The 12,048-nt window shown below is 46.1% G+C and overlaps 5 protein-coding genes across 5 annotated transcripts; 2 read left to right on the forward strand and 3 right to left on the reverse strand.

Moving 5' to 3' along the window:
• Positions 1-1,334: 1,334 nt before the first annotated feature.
• C7M61_005113 (alpha/beta hydrolase) lies at positions 1,335-2,270 on the forward strand (the record flags this gene model as incomplete). The annotated part of the gene is made up of 1 exon (XM_024860424.1): positions 1,335-2,270. The coding sequence occupies one exon, from the start codon at positions 1,335-1,337 to the stop codon at positions 2,268-2,270; it is 936 nt and encodes a 311-aa protein (XP_024711345.1).
• Positions 2,271-2,455: 185 nt separating this feature from the next.
• Positions 2,456-4,114, reverse strand: C7M61_005114 (uncharacterized protein; the record flags this gene model as incomplete). Its single annotated transcript, XM_024860425.1, has 1 exon — positions 2,456-4,114. One exon carries the CDS (start codon positions 4,112-4,114, stop codon positions 2,456-2,458), a length of 1,659 nt encoding a protein of 552 aa, XP_024711346.1.
• A 2,789-nt stretch (positions 4,115-6,903) lies between these two features.
• Positions 6,904-7,416, forward strand: C7M61_005115 (uncharacterized protein; the record flags this gene model as incomplete). The annotated part of the gene is made up of 1 exon (XM_024860426.1): positions 6,904-7,416. The coding sequence occupies one exon, from the start codon at positions 6,904-6,906 to the stop codon at positions 7,414-7,416; it is 513 nt and encodes a 170-aa protein (XP_024711347.1).
• A 114-nt stretch (positions 7,417-7,530) lies between these two features.
• Positions 7,531-9,261, reverse strand: C7M61_005116 (uncharacterized protein; the record flags this gene model as incomplete). The annotated part of the gene is made up of 1 exon (XM_024860427.1): positions 7,531-9,261. One exon carries the CDS (start codon positions 9,259-9,261, stop codon positions 7,531-7,533), a length of 1,731 nt encoding a protein of 576 aa, XP_024711348.1.
• A 1,026-nt stretch (positions 9,262-10,287) lies between these two features.
• On the reverse strand, positions 10,288-11,463 carry C7M61_005117 (pepsin-like aspartic protease; the record flags this gene model as incomplete). Its single annotated transcript, XM_024860428.1, has 1 exon — positions 10,288-11,463. One exon carries the CDS (start codon positions 11,461-11,463, stop codon positions 10,288-10,290), a length of 1,176 nt encoding a protein of 391 aa, XP_024711349.1.
• Positions 11,464-12,048: the final 585 nt, after the last annotated feature.

Genomic DNA, 12,048 nt, shown 5'->3' on the forward strand with positions numbered 1-12,048 from the left:
AAAACCCAGACATCCCTAAGAAAAAACCCAGACATCCCTAAGAAAAAACCCAGACATCCCTAAGAAAAAACCCAGACATCCCTAAACCCAGACATTAAACCCAGACATCCCTAAGATAAACCCAGACATCCCTAAGATAAACCCAGACATCCCTAAGAAAAAAACCCAGACATCCCTAAGAAAAAACCCAGACATCCCTTTTGGGTATGATATCAGAAATCAGAAATTGACCTCATTTATATAGTAAAGGGGCTCTCGTAAATTATGATGCTTCGTGTTTCATCAGTCTTCCATTTTCAGACCGTCAATGATTCGGTGTTTCACTATATTTCCTATTTTGGTGGGGCAATGGAACAAAGCTGCAGATCACTTAAGAGGCTCCATATGGGAGTATTATTGGTGGATTCACAATTTAATCGAAAGTTCACTCTTACTTGTTGAGACTGAGGGCATAAATAAGTGAGGTCGGTGTATCCTATGCTTTCAAACTATAGTTGACGTAATCTTCCACACGTCAATTTCAAACTCACTGTGCAGTGGAGGGACCCTTTTTCTCATTAGATAAACAATCGCTCTACCTGCAAGTGAAGGACTCACAATGGGCTCACCCAAAGCATCCATCCAGGCCTTAGATTCGTTTGTTACACATCCAACGTGACGAACTTTACCTGAAAACAATACTCAATGCAACACTGAATTTTAACACTTCAACCTTATCACATGCATCAGACCTAAAGCTTCATCCCAACACCCGAGAATTCACGCAAATGACCACTCAATCATCCACCCTTCAAAATGGCTCAGGGGTGAAACGCCCGGAAGCTCTTCTGCAGATGTCATATGCTTCTTCACAGCAAGGGTCATGATACCGACATCTCATAGGCTTACATATTTGACGAGTCCCATTCCATGCGTGATAATCATTTAGCCGCTCGGAGATATGTAGATGAGATACGGTTTTGGAATTTCTCCGGTGGCCGTGAAAAGCGCGCGGCCCCTCGGACGTAATGCACACACAACAGGCCGTTTTTGGTATTTCTCCGATCCGTTGACGCATACCACTGGTAGCATCCACCAATCCACAAAAGCCAAACTGTGTTCGAAAATGGCCGGAAGTTATTTGATGCCGCATTCCGTGCCCTAAATTAGTTGCTACATTCACTTGGCCGGAATTTCGAGCCCTTTTCAAAAAAACCCTGCAGCTTTCCTCCGTGTTTGTGATACTTGCTCTGAGCCTAGATGAGTGGTACTAGGGGTTCTGCAATGCCTTGCTCTGGGGTATATAAGCCGTGGTAATTCCCCCGACTTCAATTCCATTATCAATCCAAACCACCATGCCAGAGAACAAAAAAACAGTCAGTATCCCCAACATTGCCTGGGAGACATCCGCCGATATCTACTACCCTCCATCTTTCGATGAGAACAAGAAATACCCTGCTGTTGTAAGTGCCCACCCAATTGGCTCCTGCAAAGAACAGACTTCTGGTAACGTCTACGGTACAGCCTTGGCTGACGAGGGTTTTGTCGTTGTTGCCTTTGATGCCTCCTTCCAGGGTGCTTCCGGAGGAAAACCTCGTTTTGTGGAGGACCCAGGTTTCCGTGTTTCGGACTTTCGTTTTGTGGTCGATTACATCCAGACGCTTCCATACGTTGATCCTGAACGCATTGGTGTTCTTGGAATCTGCGGTGGTGGTGGTTATGCCCTCAATGCCATTATGACCGACTACCGTTTTAAAGCCTGCGTGGGTATCACTCCAGTGAACTTTGGACGTTTGGCTCGTGAAGGCTTTGCACAGTTCGATCCTGTGGGAACTCTTGAAAAGATTGGTCAACAACGTACTGCTGAGGCTCAAGGCGCCGAGCGCAGTGTTATCCATTATCTTCCCTCTAGCGCAGAGGAGGCTGAAAAAATAACCGGTGATGTCGATGTTCCCGAGGCTTACGACTACTACAAGACCGATCGTGGTCAAAAACCCAACGGATACGCCAACGGCCTTTTCTCGTTCAACAGTGCCGCAGCCGGGTGGGACGCATTTGGCCATGCCGAAGTCATCATGACGAAGCCATTTTTGGTGGTTGTCGGAGATAAACCTGGCAGTTTTGGCGCTTATCGTGATGCCAACGAAATTTACGGTCGCGCCGCATCTAAAGATAAGCACATTGTTGTTCTTCCTAACGTCACTCATTATGAGCTTTACGATAAGCCTGAGGCTGTTAAGCCTGCTCTTGAGAAGGCCATTCCTTTCCTTAAGGAGCACCTTAAGGCCTAATTGGGAGTGTTCCGTCTGAGACGTCTATCGTATATACTGTGCTGAATCTGTAATGAATGTTCATCGAAAGCTTGACTCAAGGTTGCTTCCTTCAAACCTCTGCCATAAGGCATTTATCACCTGTTCCTACAACTCTGAATCACTTTAAATCAATAAATTATCGCTCTATAAGCCCAGACGGTCACTCAATGGTCGAATCTAAAGTCGAGGCGCTTGTTACCCTCATCCGTGGTGTTTTTAATATAATCTTCCTGCTCCTCGGCAGTCATGGCGTTCCAGATCTTGTCCCTCTGCTTGTTTCTGAAAACGTAGTAGAACTTGACCAAAAGGAGCAATGGAATCAATGCAACAGCAATGATGAAAAGCTGCATGTTACCTCTGCGGTACTTTGGCTTGTCGTCTTCTCTGTAAATGTTGGCAGCACCAATGGCTCCAATTTGCACGGTCATGTTATACAAAGCGGAGCAGACGGATCTGGACCGAATGGAGTTGGAGTTTCTGGAAACCCACGAAACACAGATAGCGTGGATGTATGGACCAGACAACACCATCGTAACCAAGAACCAAGTTACCCAGGCGTTTTCTCCACTGCCTGGCCACCATCTGATAGCAGCCAAAAATGGCACAACCATGATTGGGTAAGCCAAACACGTCAATGCACGTTCGTTGATTCTCTCAGAGAACCAAGTAATCAAAAGCAAGGTGATGATATGGAGAACTGCAGATGGAATTGTAAGCAAGTTTGTGTCGAATCGACTGAAACCCAAAGATCTCATGGAAAGCGTCATATAAGGCAGGATGGTACTGTTTGGAATGTATGCAATGAAACCGATTGCAAAAACAGGCCACAAGTCGTAATCCCAGGCGGATTTGGCAATCATCTTCAAGGTCAAACCCTGTCTGTTATGCATGTCTCCCTTCGAAGGGTCATCCCTCAACACTCTGTTGACGACAATCTTCTCCTGTCTGTCGGTAAACCAACCCTTTGGATGAAGCCAGTTCTTTGTCTGCACAGCAGAAGGAACCATAAGGTAGAATGCAAGAAGTCCAATGAGAAGTGTGAAAAGACCCTCGATGATGAAAAGCCATCTCCAGCCTGCCAAACCTCCAATACCTCTCATACGCAAAATACCGAAAGCCAAAAGGGAGGTGAAAATCTGACAAAGCGAAAGGGACGTCCAGAACCACGACAAACGAAGAGGCAACTCCTTGGACTTGTAGAAGTACGAAAGCCACAAAACCAAGTCGGCAATGAAACCACCCTCAATGGCACCAATAAGCGCTCTGCAAACGAAAAAACCAGCCCTGTTTTGCATTGCACCCTGGCAGATAGCCACAATGGACCAGGAGCACATCTGCAAAGGAATGAAAATATCTGGTCCAAGCTTCTTGGAAATCACCTGGGAAGGCAATTCAGCCAACAAGAAGGCCACAAGGAAAATGGTGTTACCTGTGTTATAGTCATTGGTGTTCATTCCAAGATCAGGCAACAAGTCGTCAACCACAGCCTGGGCCAAATTACCTCTATCCACTTGCAAGGCGATAAACATCACACAAGCACTAAGAGCCACTCTGAAATCCAACTTCCTGATCACCTTCTTCTCCTCCTCAGGCAGCCATTCAAATTCAGGATCAAAAGCCAGACGACACTCGTAACGACTCTTCTCGTACAAATCATGGTAGTACTGAGCGACTGCAGGGTCCTTGAATGGGTTCGAAAGAAGGGAATCGGCCTGCGATTCGGTATCAATCAGCACCACCTGGACAACATCCTCCAATTTCTCCTCAAGCTTGGCTGAGGCAGTGTTCTCCTGACCAGTCCTCTTCTTGATAGCGACACCCATGGCAGAATACAGTGGTTGATTTTCAGAACGGTTCCGAGAAGACTGGGCGGAAGATCTGTACTTATACAATAGCGGTTGTGAGGACATGCAAGGTAATCAAAAGAGCTAGACAGGCTGAAGCTTGCTTGGCGGAACTAACCGTTGTAGATATCCGGCTGGCCCGCCCTGGCTTCAATTACGTGAAATCCAGTATACTTACGCAACCACGGATGCAATTTAGACGCATGAGCGGTTAAGGAGGTGCCTCCACAGTTGGATGAAAAATTAGAAAAAAATCGCCCCATTGCATACATTTCCACTATCAATGAGTGTCATAGGCAGCCATAATTCTTGTCCTTCTGTAATGACGGCTTTGACGTATTCGCAATTTCTGGGCCACAGTTCTCAATAATTTCAGCTCGCTGGGAAGTTTACCAATGTAGATCTTTGTATTGTGGCAAAATGCTACATGATTCAGAAATAAAAAAAATAGCCGAAAAAGAAGAAATTCAATGTCAACGTCTTTTGGCTCTTCCACATTTGCATTACATGGGACTTACGTTTCAGAGCCTCACAAAGTGGCTCAAGGTCCACAATTGCGTGTATGCAGGACACATACTTTGGAGGTCCAGTTACTGAATACCAGGCAGATAAAAGTCCGTTTAGGATCCATGCGTATCTTTATCCGCCGCCAAGAAAGGGCGGCCTGTGACTTGCGGTTTGAAATCCCCCGCCTTTGATAACGTCATTCTGGCGATCCAAGGTGAATTTTCACTTGTCGTTAATTTTTCGAACAAAATAATTAGTCCGACTATAATGTGATTCAGAGTCATGAGAGGCTTCACATCTCGATAAGCTGGGCAGGTAGCACAAAGCTGTACGTGCATGAGAATGTAAGTTTAGTGCGTTGGCCACTGGACCCTAGTTCACCTGGCCTAGACTTAGTGATAGTGATGTCTACACAAGGTTGGTGTCCTTTCTTTTCATTGTAATTCATTGTATTCTCAATACACATTTTTTAGTAAGGCGGACAGACACATTATTGTGCAATGTGTGGATGTGTTCGCGTATATTGCTGTACGCCGCTTATTGAGAAACCCTGAGTTGATGATGAGCTCGGACTTAGCTATTAATTAAGGGAAATGAGAGATGGAATTGGAAGTGAAAATAGCTAGAGAGTTAAGTATTGTAGCTGTTTGTGTTCTGTGATCGTGATTTATCCAACTGTCGAGCTCGCAGAAGTTGATTAAACGTTTTCTGGAAAGCAATTTGAAGGCTATCCAAGAAAAGCAGGAAATGCAAAAAAGAAAGAAAAAGGAAGAAAAATCTGTCGCTTGTAAGCTTCTTTCTTCTCGGCTATGCGGTATCATAACGGAAGAATCGGATGATCCCCGTCACAACTGTATTGCTCTGAAATTTCCTATACTTCGAGACTTCTCTTGAAAATAATACGGACTTAGTGGATTATAGCGAAAAAGGTCGCCAGTACAATTTACCGAAATTTCTTTTCTCGTATCGGTATGATGAACGCCTCAACCCAAACAAGACGTACGCAGTGATAGCTAAATTCGAGATTTGATCCGCCCAAAGCGACTATCACACATTCTCTTCTAAGGTTTAAACTTTGTTTAATGCTGAGATCAATCGGTGCTTATTGGCGGAGTGGAAGACAAATAGATATGCTGTCTTCTTTTCATTCCACCAGCATAGACCAAGCGATCAGTAAGCTGGGGCAATTAGCGAGAACGTTGCAAAGGTTAGCTGGTGAGAATTACTGACTGTTTACTAAATAACACTGGTTGCTTGCTCAATTACTAAATAAATGAAGCTTTTGTATCTGACGAATGGCCGTATGATCATATAATGCGATCTGAAAAGGCAGCTTTCTTCGTCAAAGAGCATTATCCATTCTACTTTTGAGAATCATAGAAGAAGATTCATACTCTCGACCTCTGGGAAATCCTAGCCTCTTTTCGGTGACTTAGTCCACGAATACATAGGCAGATAAGACGTTGTCAAGTACTGCCGCATCCTACGCTGATCTCCCTCGCTTCACCCAATGTATCTCTAGATCACTCTCAAATAAAATTCTAACTCTCAATTAAAATTCCCCATTTTCCACTTTTTATGACAATCTAAGAACATCTTCTCAGAGATTCTATACTTTTGCTACAGTTCCCATAGTAGCCAATCGCAGGAGGGTACCTTGTGTGCTTCGCCTATTCTCGCATTTCCTGATACGGCTTGAGCTGTGCATGAAAAGTCGCCTCACCGAAACGCCATGCCAAATATCAACAATTGAAGTACCCAAGTATTCATAAAACACAACATTTTAATAAATTTCAGCAAAATTGTATTGTTGATATACTTTTTCTGGTACAACCCATGTCGCTCAGTAGTAATGGCAACTCGCTTGTTTCATTGACGCACCTGTTGAAATTCTCACCAGATGCACCAGAGCCCTGGAGTCTAATTGTGCATGGTACGGCTCAACCGGCTATCAGCTGGTACTCACCTGTCAAAGAAAAGCTATGTCTATCTTAATTCAAACTCTTTGTATTCATATTCCCAGCTTTTAAAAAACCAATTTCCAAAAACACCAACGTCAATCTGATAACACCCCATCGAGCGGCTGAAGTTTCATGAAGACGTACGCCACTCATATACGCAGGCCACACCATCAAAGGACATGAAGCATTAACAACAACTCGCATCTTCTTACTCTTTCTTGTTCATCTAGATCCATTGAAGTCCTCATTCGAGTCTAGTTGATTATGAAAGTTTCGGTGATCTTCTGTGCGGCTTTGGCGATGGCCAACATAAGCTACCACGACTTCTTGGAGGGTGTTTCCCGAGTCGGAATCGGTTCAAGCAACACCGAAGGAGAGTACAAATTTGATATGGCTGACGTGGCCAAATTGGTCGAAGACGACGGGTGTGTCTTGGACGAAACCCAGGAAAAGTTCAAATCCTTGCCGCCTCTTGATATTCACAGTTTCGACAACTACCAGGCATTGGAGCAGTTTGGTACTGTTGCAGTGGCGGCATTCCACGACAGATTGTATGGAGACTTTTTCTACGCCTGGGAAGCCATCAACCATAACGGTTTTGTGGATGAGTTGAACGATTTGAGCACTGGGGAGTTGTACCATGAGTTGCAACAATGGCTTCTGGTGGATCCAGATTTTGTGCAACAGCTTGCAAACACCCTGTCTGTTGAAGGCGTGAGAGCGTTGTATGAGGGTGTTTTGAACTGGACAGAGCAGCCAAGCTGGCAAGATCGGTTGCTGAACCTCTTGAATGGCCAGCTTGTGTGGTCGTAATCTACTGAGCGTAATCTACTAGATGGGTCATTTCGTGCTCCCGTTTTTACTAAATCGTTATTGAGATATTGAGTATACATTGGCCAAGCCAAAGAGCGGTGTACCTGCGTTTGCTTAGAACACCCAGCCGAAAATCTTGTCATAAAGCCACTTCAAATTGATAGGATTGCCTGCAGCCCTTCTGGCAGCTTTATCCTCTTCGTCCTGTGCCAAGAACTTCTCTTCCTGGATATCGAAGGCTTCTTTGAAAGAAGTAAGGTCAATCTCGCTGGCACGAACGAACCTTGTCTTGTGCCAGAACTTCCAGCCAAGGAACAAGGCGATAAAGACAGGAAGCATGATGTAGCCGGTGATGAACGTCTCATAGTCGAAGGGGCTTCCGAGGAAGACCGTGAAGTTCTTTGCAAAAATCACAAAGACACAAACGCCAAGGGAGAAGTACGTGCCGAATGGCTGGATCGGAGACCGAAAAGCCAAGTCCTTCTTTCTGCTGTACCCCTGAACCTTCACCGCTCTCATGAAACGCATATGGACGATAAGAATACACGACCAGGCAAGCAAACCGTTGAGAGAAACGACATTCACAAAGTGCTGGAACACTTCTGCGGTATCCGAGGACGTCGCCATGAAGGCCAAGCAGCCAAATCCAAAGGCAAGCGCAATACCCCAGTATGGAACACCTCTCTTGTCCGTTTTGGAGAAGAACTTGGGTGCATATCCAGACATGGAAAGGCCATAAAGGGTTCTGGAACCAATGTACATGTCGGCGACAGCTGCAGAAGTGACGAAAATCAAGATACAGGCGTTGATGACATGGTCCAAGCCTGTGATTTGGGCATTGAAAATGGCAATCACAAAAGGCGAAGCAGAGGCGTTGGTGCCACTGGTACCCAAGAGTCTAGGGTCATCGAAAGGCACACACATTCCCAAGACCAAGACATTGAGGACGTAAAAGATCACAATACGGTAGAAGGTCAACCTGATGGCTTTGGGGATGGCTTTTCTGGGACGGGCACATTCAGGGAAAGTCACACCGACCATTTCACAACTCGAGTATGCAAAGACACTATTGACGAGCACCGAGATGAACGAAACGAATCTTCCAAGGTCGCCCTCGATGTTGACGCCTCTGTCTGGCTCAGCATACGCTCTGAAGGCTCCAGGGTTTTGCCAGAATCTGAAACCGAGTCTGTCTCCGGTAGGAGCACCGCCCAAAGCGATCACAAGCAACAAGATAATGAGACCAATACAGGTACAGATCTTCACGATACAGACCCAGAATTCCACTTCACCAAAGAAACGAACACCGAGCATATTGACGGTGGTACTAATAGTCAAGAACACGGCGATCCAGATACCCGGGTTGGCTCTTTCCTCGCTGATCCAGTATTGCATAGTCAAGCCGCCAGCGACCAACTGGTTGGCAGTCACCAACAACTGCAAAAACAAATAAGTCCATCCACAAGCGAAACCGAGAGCTTCGTCCACATATCTTCTGCAGTAACCAGCGAAACCGTCTGCCAAAGGAATATGTGTTGCGACTTCTCCCAAACCGTTCAAAACCATGTAAACGACGAAACCAATGACCGAGTAACTCAAGAAAATGGCAGCAGGCCCGGCAAGTCTCAAGGCATTACCGGTACCAATCAACAAACCGGTTCCCAAAGCGCCACCAATGGCAATCATCGACAAGTGCCTAGCATGCAAAACACGCTTCAACTTCTGGTCTTCTCCGGCCTGGGACTCCTTGAGAGCGTCTCCCATATTCAAGGCCTCGGCAGAAGCGACATCCTCGCTGTAGATCTGCTTTTCAAAGTCTTTCGATTCTGCAGATTCTGTATTCATGGCTAACTTGCCGCCAAAAGACTTTTGCAGCCATTAAATACCAGCTCGATCTCGGTGGGCGGCCAAGAAAACGTTGGCGGTGGGGCCCCTACGGCAAAATGAATCGAGCGATGGAGAACCTTTCAATGCCTATGACATCGTCCACTTTGGCGGTCCATCAACAAAGAAGGGAGGTGTGCCAAGGACTTGGCTCGACTCTTGATAGTCAGAGTCAGAAATGGTCGTCCGTGCAGCGAGCGGAATCGAGGAGAAAAATATCAAGAAAAGCAGAAAAGAAAAGGGAAAACGGTTCCGTTGATTTGGGACATCCCATTGAGGCACTCTTTGCGAAAGTCCGTTTCGCTAAATTATCAACACTTTTTTTCCAGAAAGCCGCGCTTAAGGGGTCTCGGCATCAGCTACCATGGAGGAACATACTGCATTGATTTCCGTGCTTGATAAGCTGATAAGCGTAGATAGCCATGGGGCTTTACGGCTGAGAACGCCGCATCTTGAAAAAGTTCTTCTAGGCTATGAGATCTGGGGAAGTGGTGACAATTTGCCCGGGCATAGAGGAGGTTGGGGCACATAATTGGCGATCAAGAAATGAACAAAGGGCCGTCGGTGGTCTCCACTTATTTCTCCGGCTTTTTGATTGTGGGGACCTGGAAACAAGAAACAACCGAACGGTGCCCCACATCCTTCCATGGAGGTTGATTTTTCACCCGATTCTGCTCTGGTGCATAAATCAGACCAAATCGGATTTTATAACACAATGATGATTTTGATTAGTGGTTTTAGTCGTATGACTAAGGGGAATTAGGGCCCCAATTCCGCTCTGAGGGCCCTGCCAGCCTGGAAATCCCATCTCGAGGGCCATTGTTTGCCCCCAGTAAGGCCTCTTGGCGTCAGAAGCCGGTCTCAGAGATCATACAAGCATTTTTGCCGAGTAGAAAAGGCATTCCTTGCTCATCCCTTTCCCCACAGATCATTGTCCTACGGTACTACTGGCATTCTAGAAAGTCGTTTATAGCGTGCTAAAGTTTTTCAGGCCTCGATGATGTTGGAGGAGTTGGTGTACTTGGCCTGGGCAATGGAGATTTCATGCTCCGAAAGATCGTAGTAGACGTAGGCTGATCTCAAGAAAACGTCGCCAAAAATATGGGTATTGTTGAAGGATGGCTTGACTCCCAACAAACACAATCCGTCGCTCTTCCACACGAGGTCTTGGTAGGACACCTTGATTTTGTTCTGGCCAAAGTCAAAAGAGACATACTTATCCTCTGGCTGTGTGCAATCGACAAAGTAGTAGCCTTGCATTTCGCTACCCTTGAGTTCCTTTCCAATAGCATCAACAATCTCCTTAGGCCACAAGTTCAAAGATGTTCCAGAATCCAACAAGATCTCAATGTCCAAATCGTGGGTGTTTCCTGCAACCTCAGCACTCTTCAAATTAAGCGCCAACCCTCTCAGACCCTCCACGGGGTACTTTGTGAGCTCACCCTCATATTTTTCGGTGTCAATGCCTCCAAACACAATGGACCCCTTCTTAGCCTCTCTAGAGCCCAAAAACAATGAGTAGGAAGCCTTCGGAGTCACACCTGCTTTTTGCAACGCCCAGGGCAAGTTGTCGTATGTGCTGTTCGTAGCCAACTGGTTCTTGTCGGCAATGCCAAAAACACCCTGACTGTTGTTCTGACTCTTGTTGACAACAGCAAACTGGAAATCGTCCAAAACCTTCTCGCCATTGATGGCAAGCTGGTCGGTGTAGTACTCTCCGCTGGCGTACGACTTGTCCAAGTAAGAAATGAAGAACTCCTGGTCAAGCATCTTACTCGAGGAGGATTGTGAGTGGTCGTAGGTTCCACCTTCTGGCTTATCAATCTCGGGTCCGTTCACCCAGAGGTCAGAGGATCCAGTATCCAAGATAGCCAGAATCTGCTGCTGATTGTCTCCAAGCTGGAAATCTATGAGGTAACTGACGTCTTTGTAGTTGACAATGGGGGTATCGATGGCTCTTTTCTGAAAAACATCAGGCGCATAGTGGGCCATAAGAGCACTGGCTTTGGCCTTCAACTGGGCAATGGTTTCATCCTGCTGCTTCGAAACAGTAAAGTCGATTTTGAGAGGAGAAACGCTTCTCTTGCCGTGGTATTCCCCATGTGGAATGGTCAAGGCGTTGACATACACCAAGACAGCGAATGAACTGAGGAAGGAGAGCATGGTGGTTGATAAGAAACAGCGGGATTCGTATCGCCTTTTATGCTGGTGTCGATCTGGTCAATCAGGCATGTGTACCATGTTGATGGCTGCAACCTGCTGTTGTATGCCTTCGATACCACATTGGTTTCAACAAATTTCCTGCTTTGTTAAGAGCAGTGGAGGCTTTTCACCGTGAAACAAGGCTTGAGCGTTTGTAACGAGAATTCCTACGTAATGAGGAAATGTTCCGAAAAAAGCCTCGAGAATGCATCGAGGACCCTGTTCTAGGCAGGGAGTTCCTCTCCTGGTAATGGCAGTGCGGCATTGTCGCTAGAAGCCTTCCATACATTCCAACGGCCAGGAAGTGAATTGCTTTTAGATGTTGAAGAGTTTGCCAGTCAATTGGAGTCGTCTTCTGGGAAATTGGAAATATGTGAAGTAGAGGATCTGAGTGCTTCAATGTTTTGATGGTCGGATGTCCATATAGGCAGCACAGGAGAAGGCTTACTTGGGGTATGTTTCAAGGCCACAAGACTCAAAAAGTGACGTATGTTCAACAAATGAACCTGCAATTCTGCTACCTCGTTTCCACCATCGGGTTATCCT

The sequence above is a fragment of the Candidozyma pseudohaemuli genome, assembly GCF_003013735.1.
Source record: "Candidozyma pseudohaemuli strain B12108 chromosome Unknown scaffold00022, whole genome shotgun sequence".
Lineage (NCBI taxonomy): Eukaryota > Fungi > Ascomycota > Pichiomycetes > Serinales > Metschnikowiaceae > Candidozyma > Candidozyma pseudohaemuli.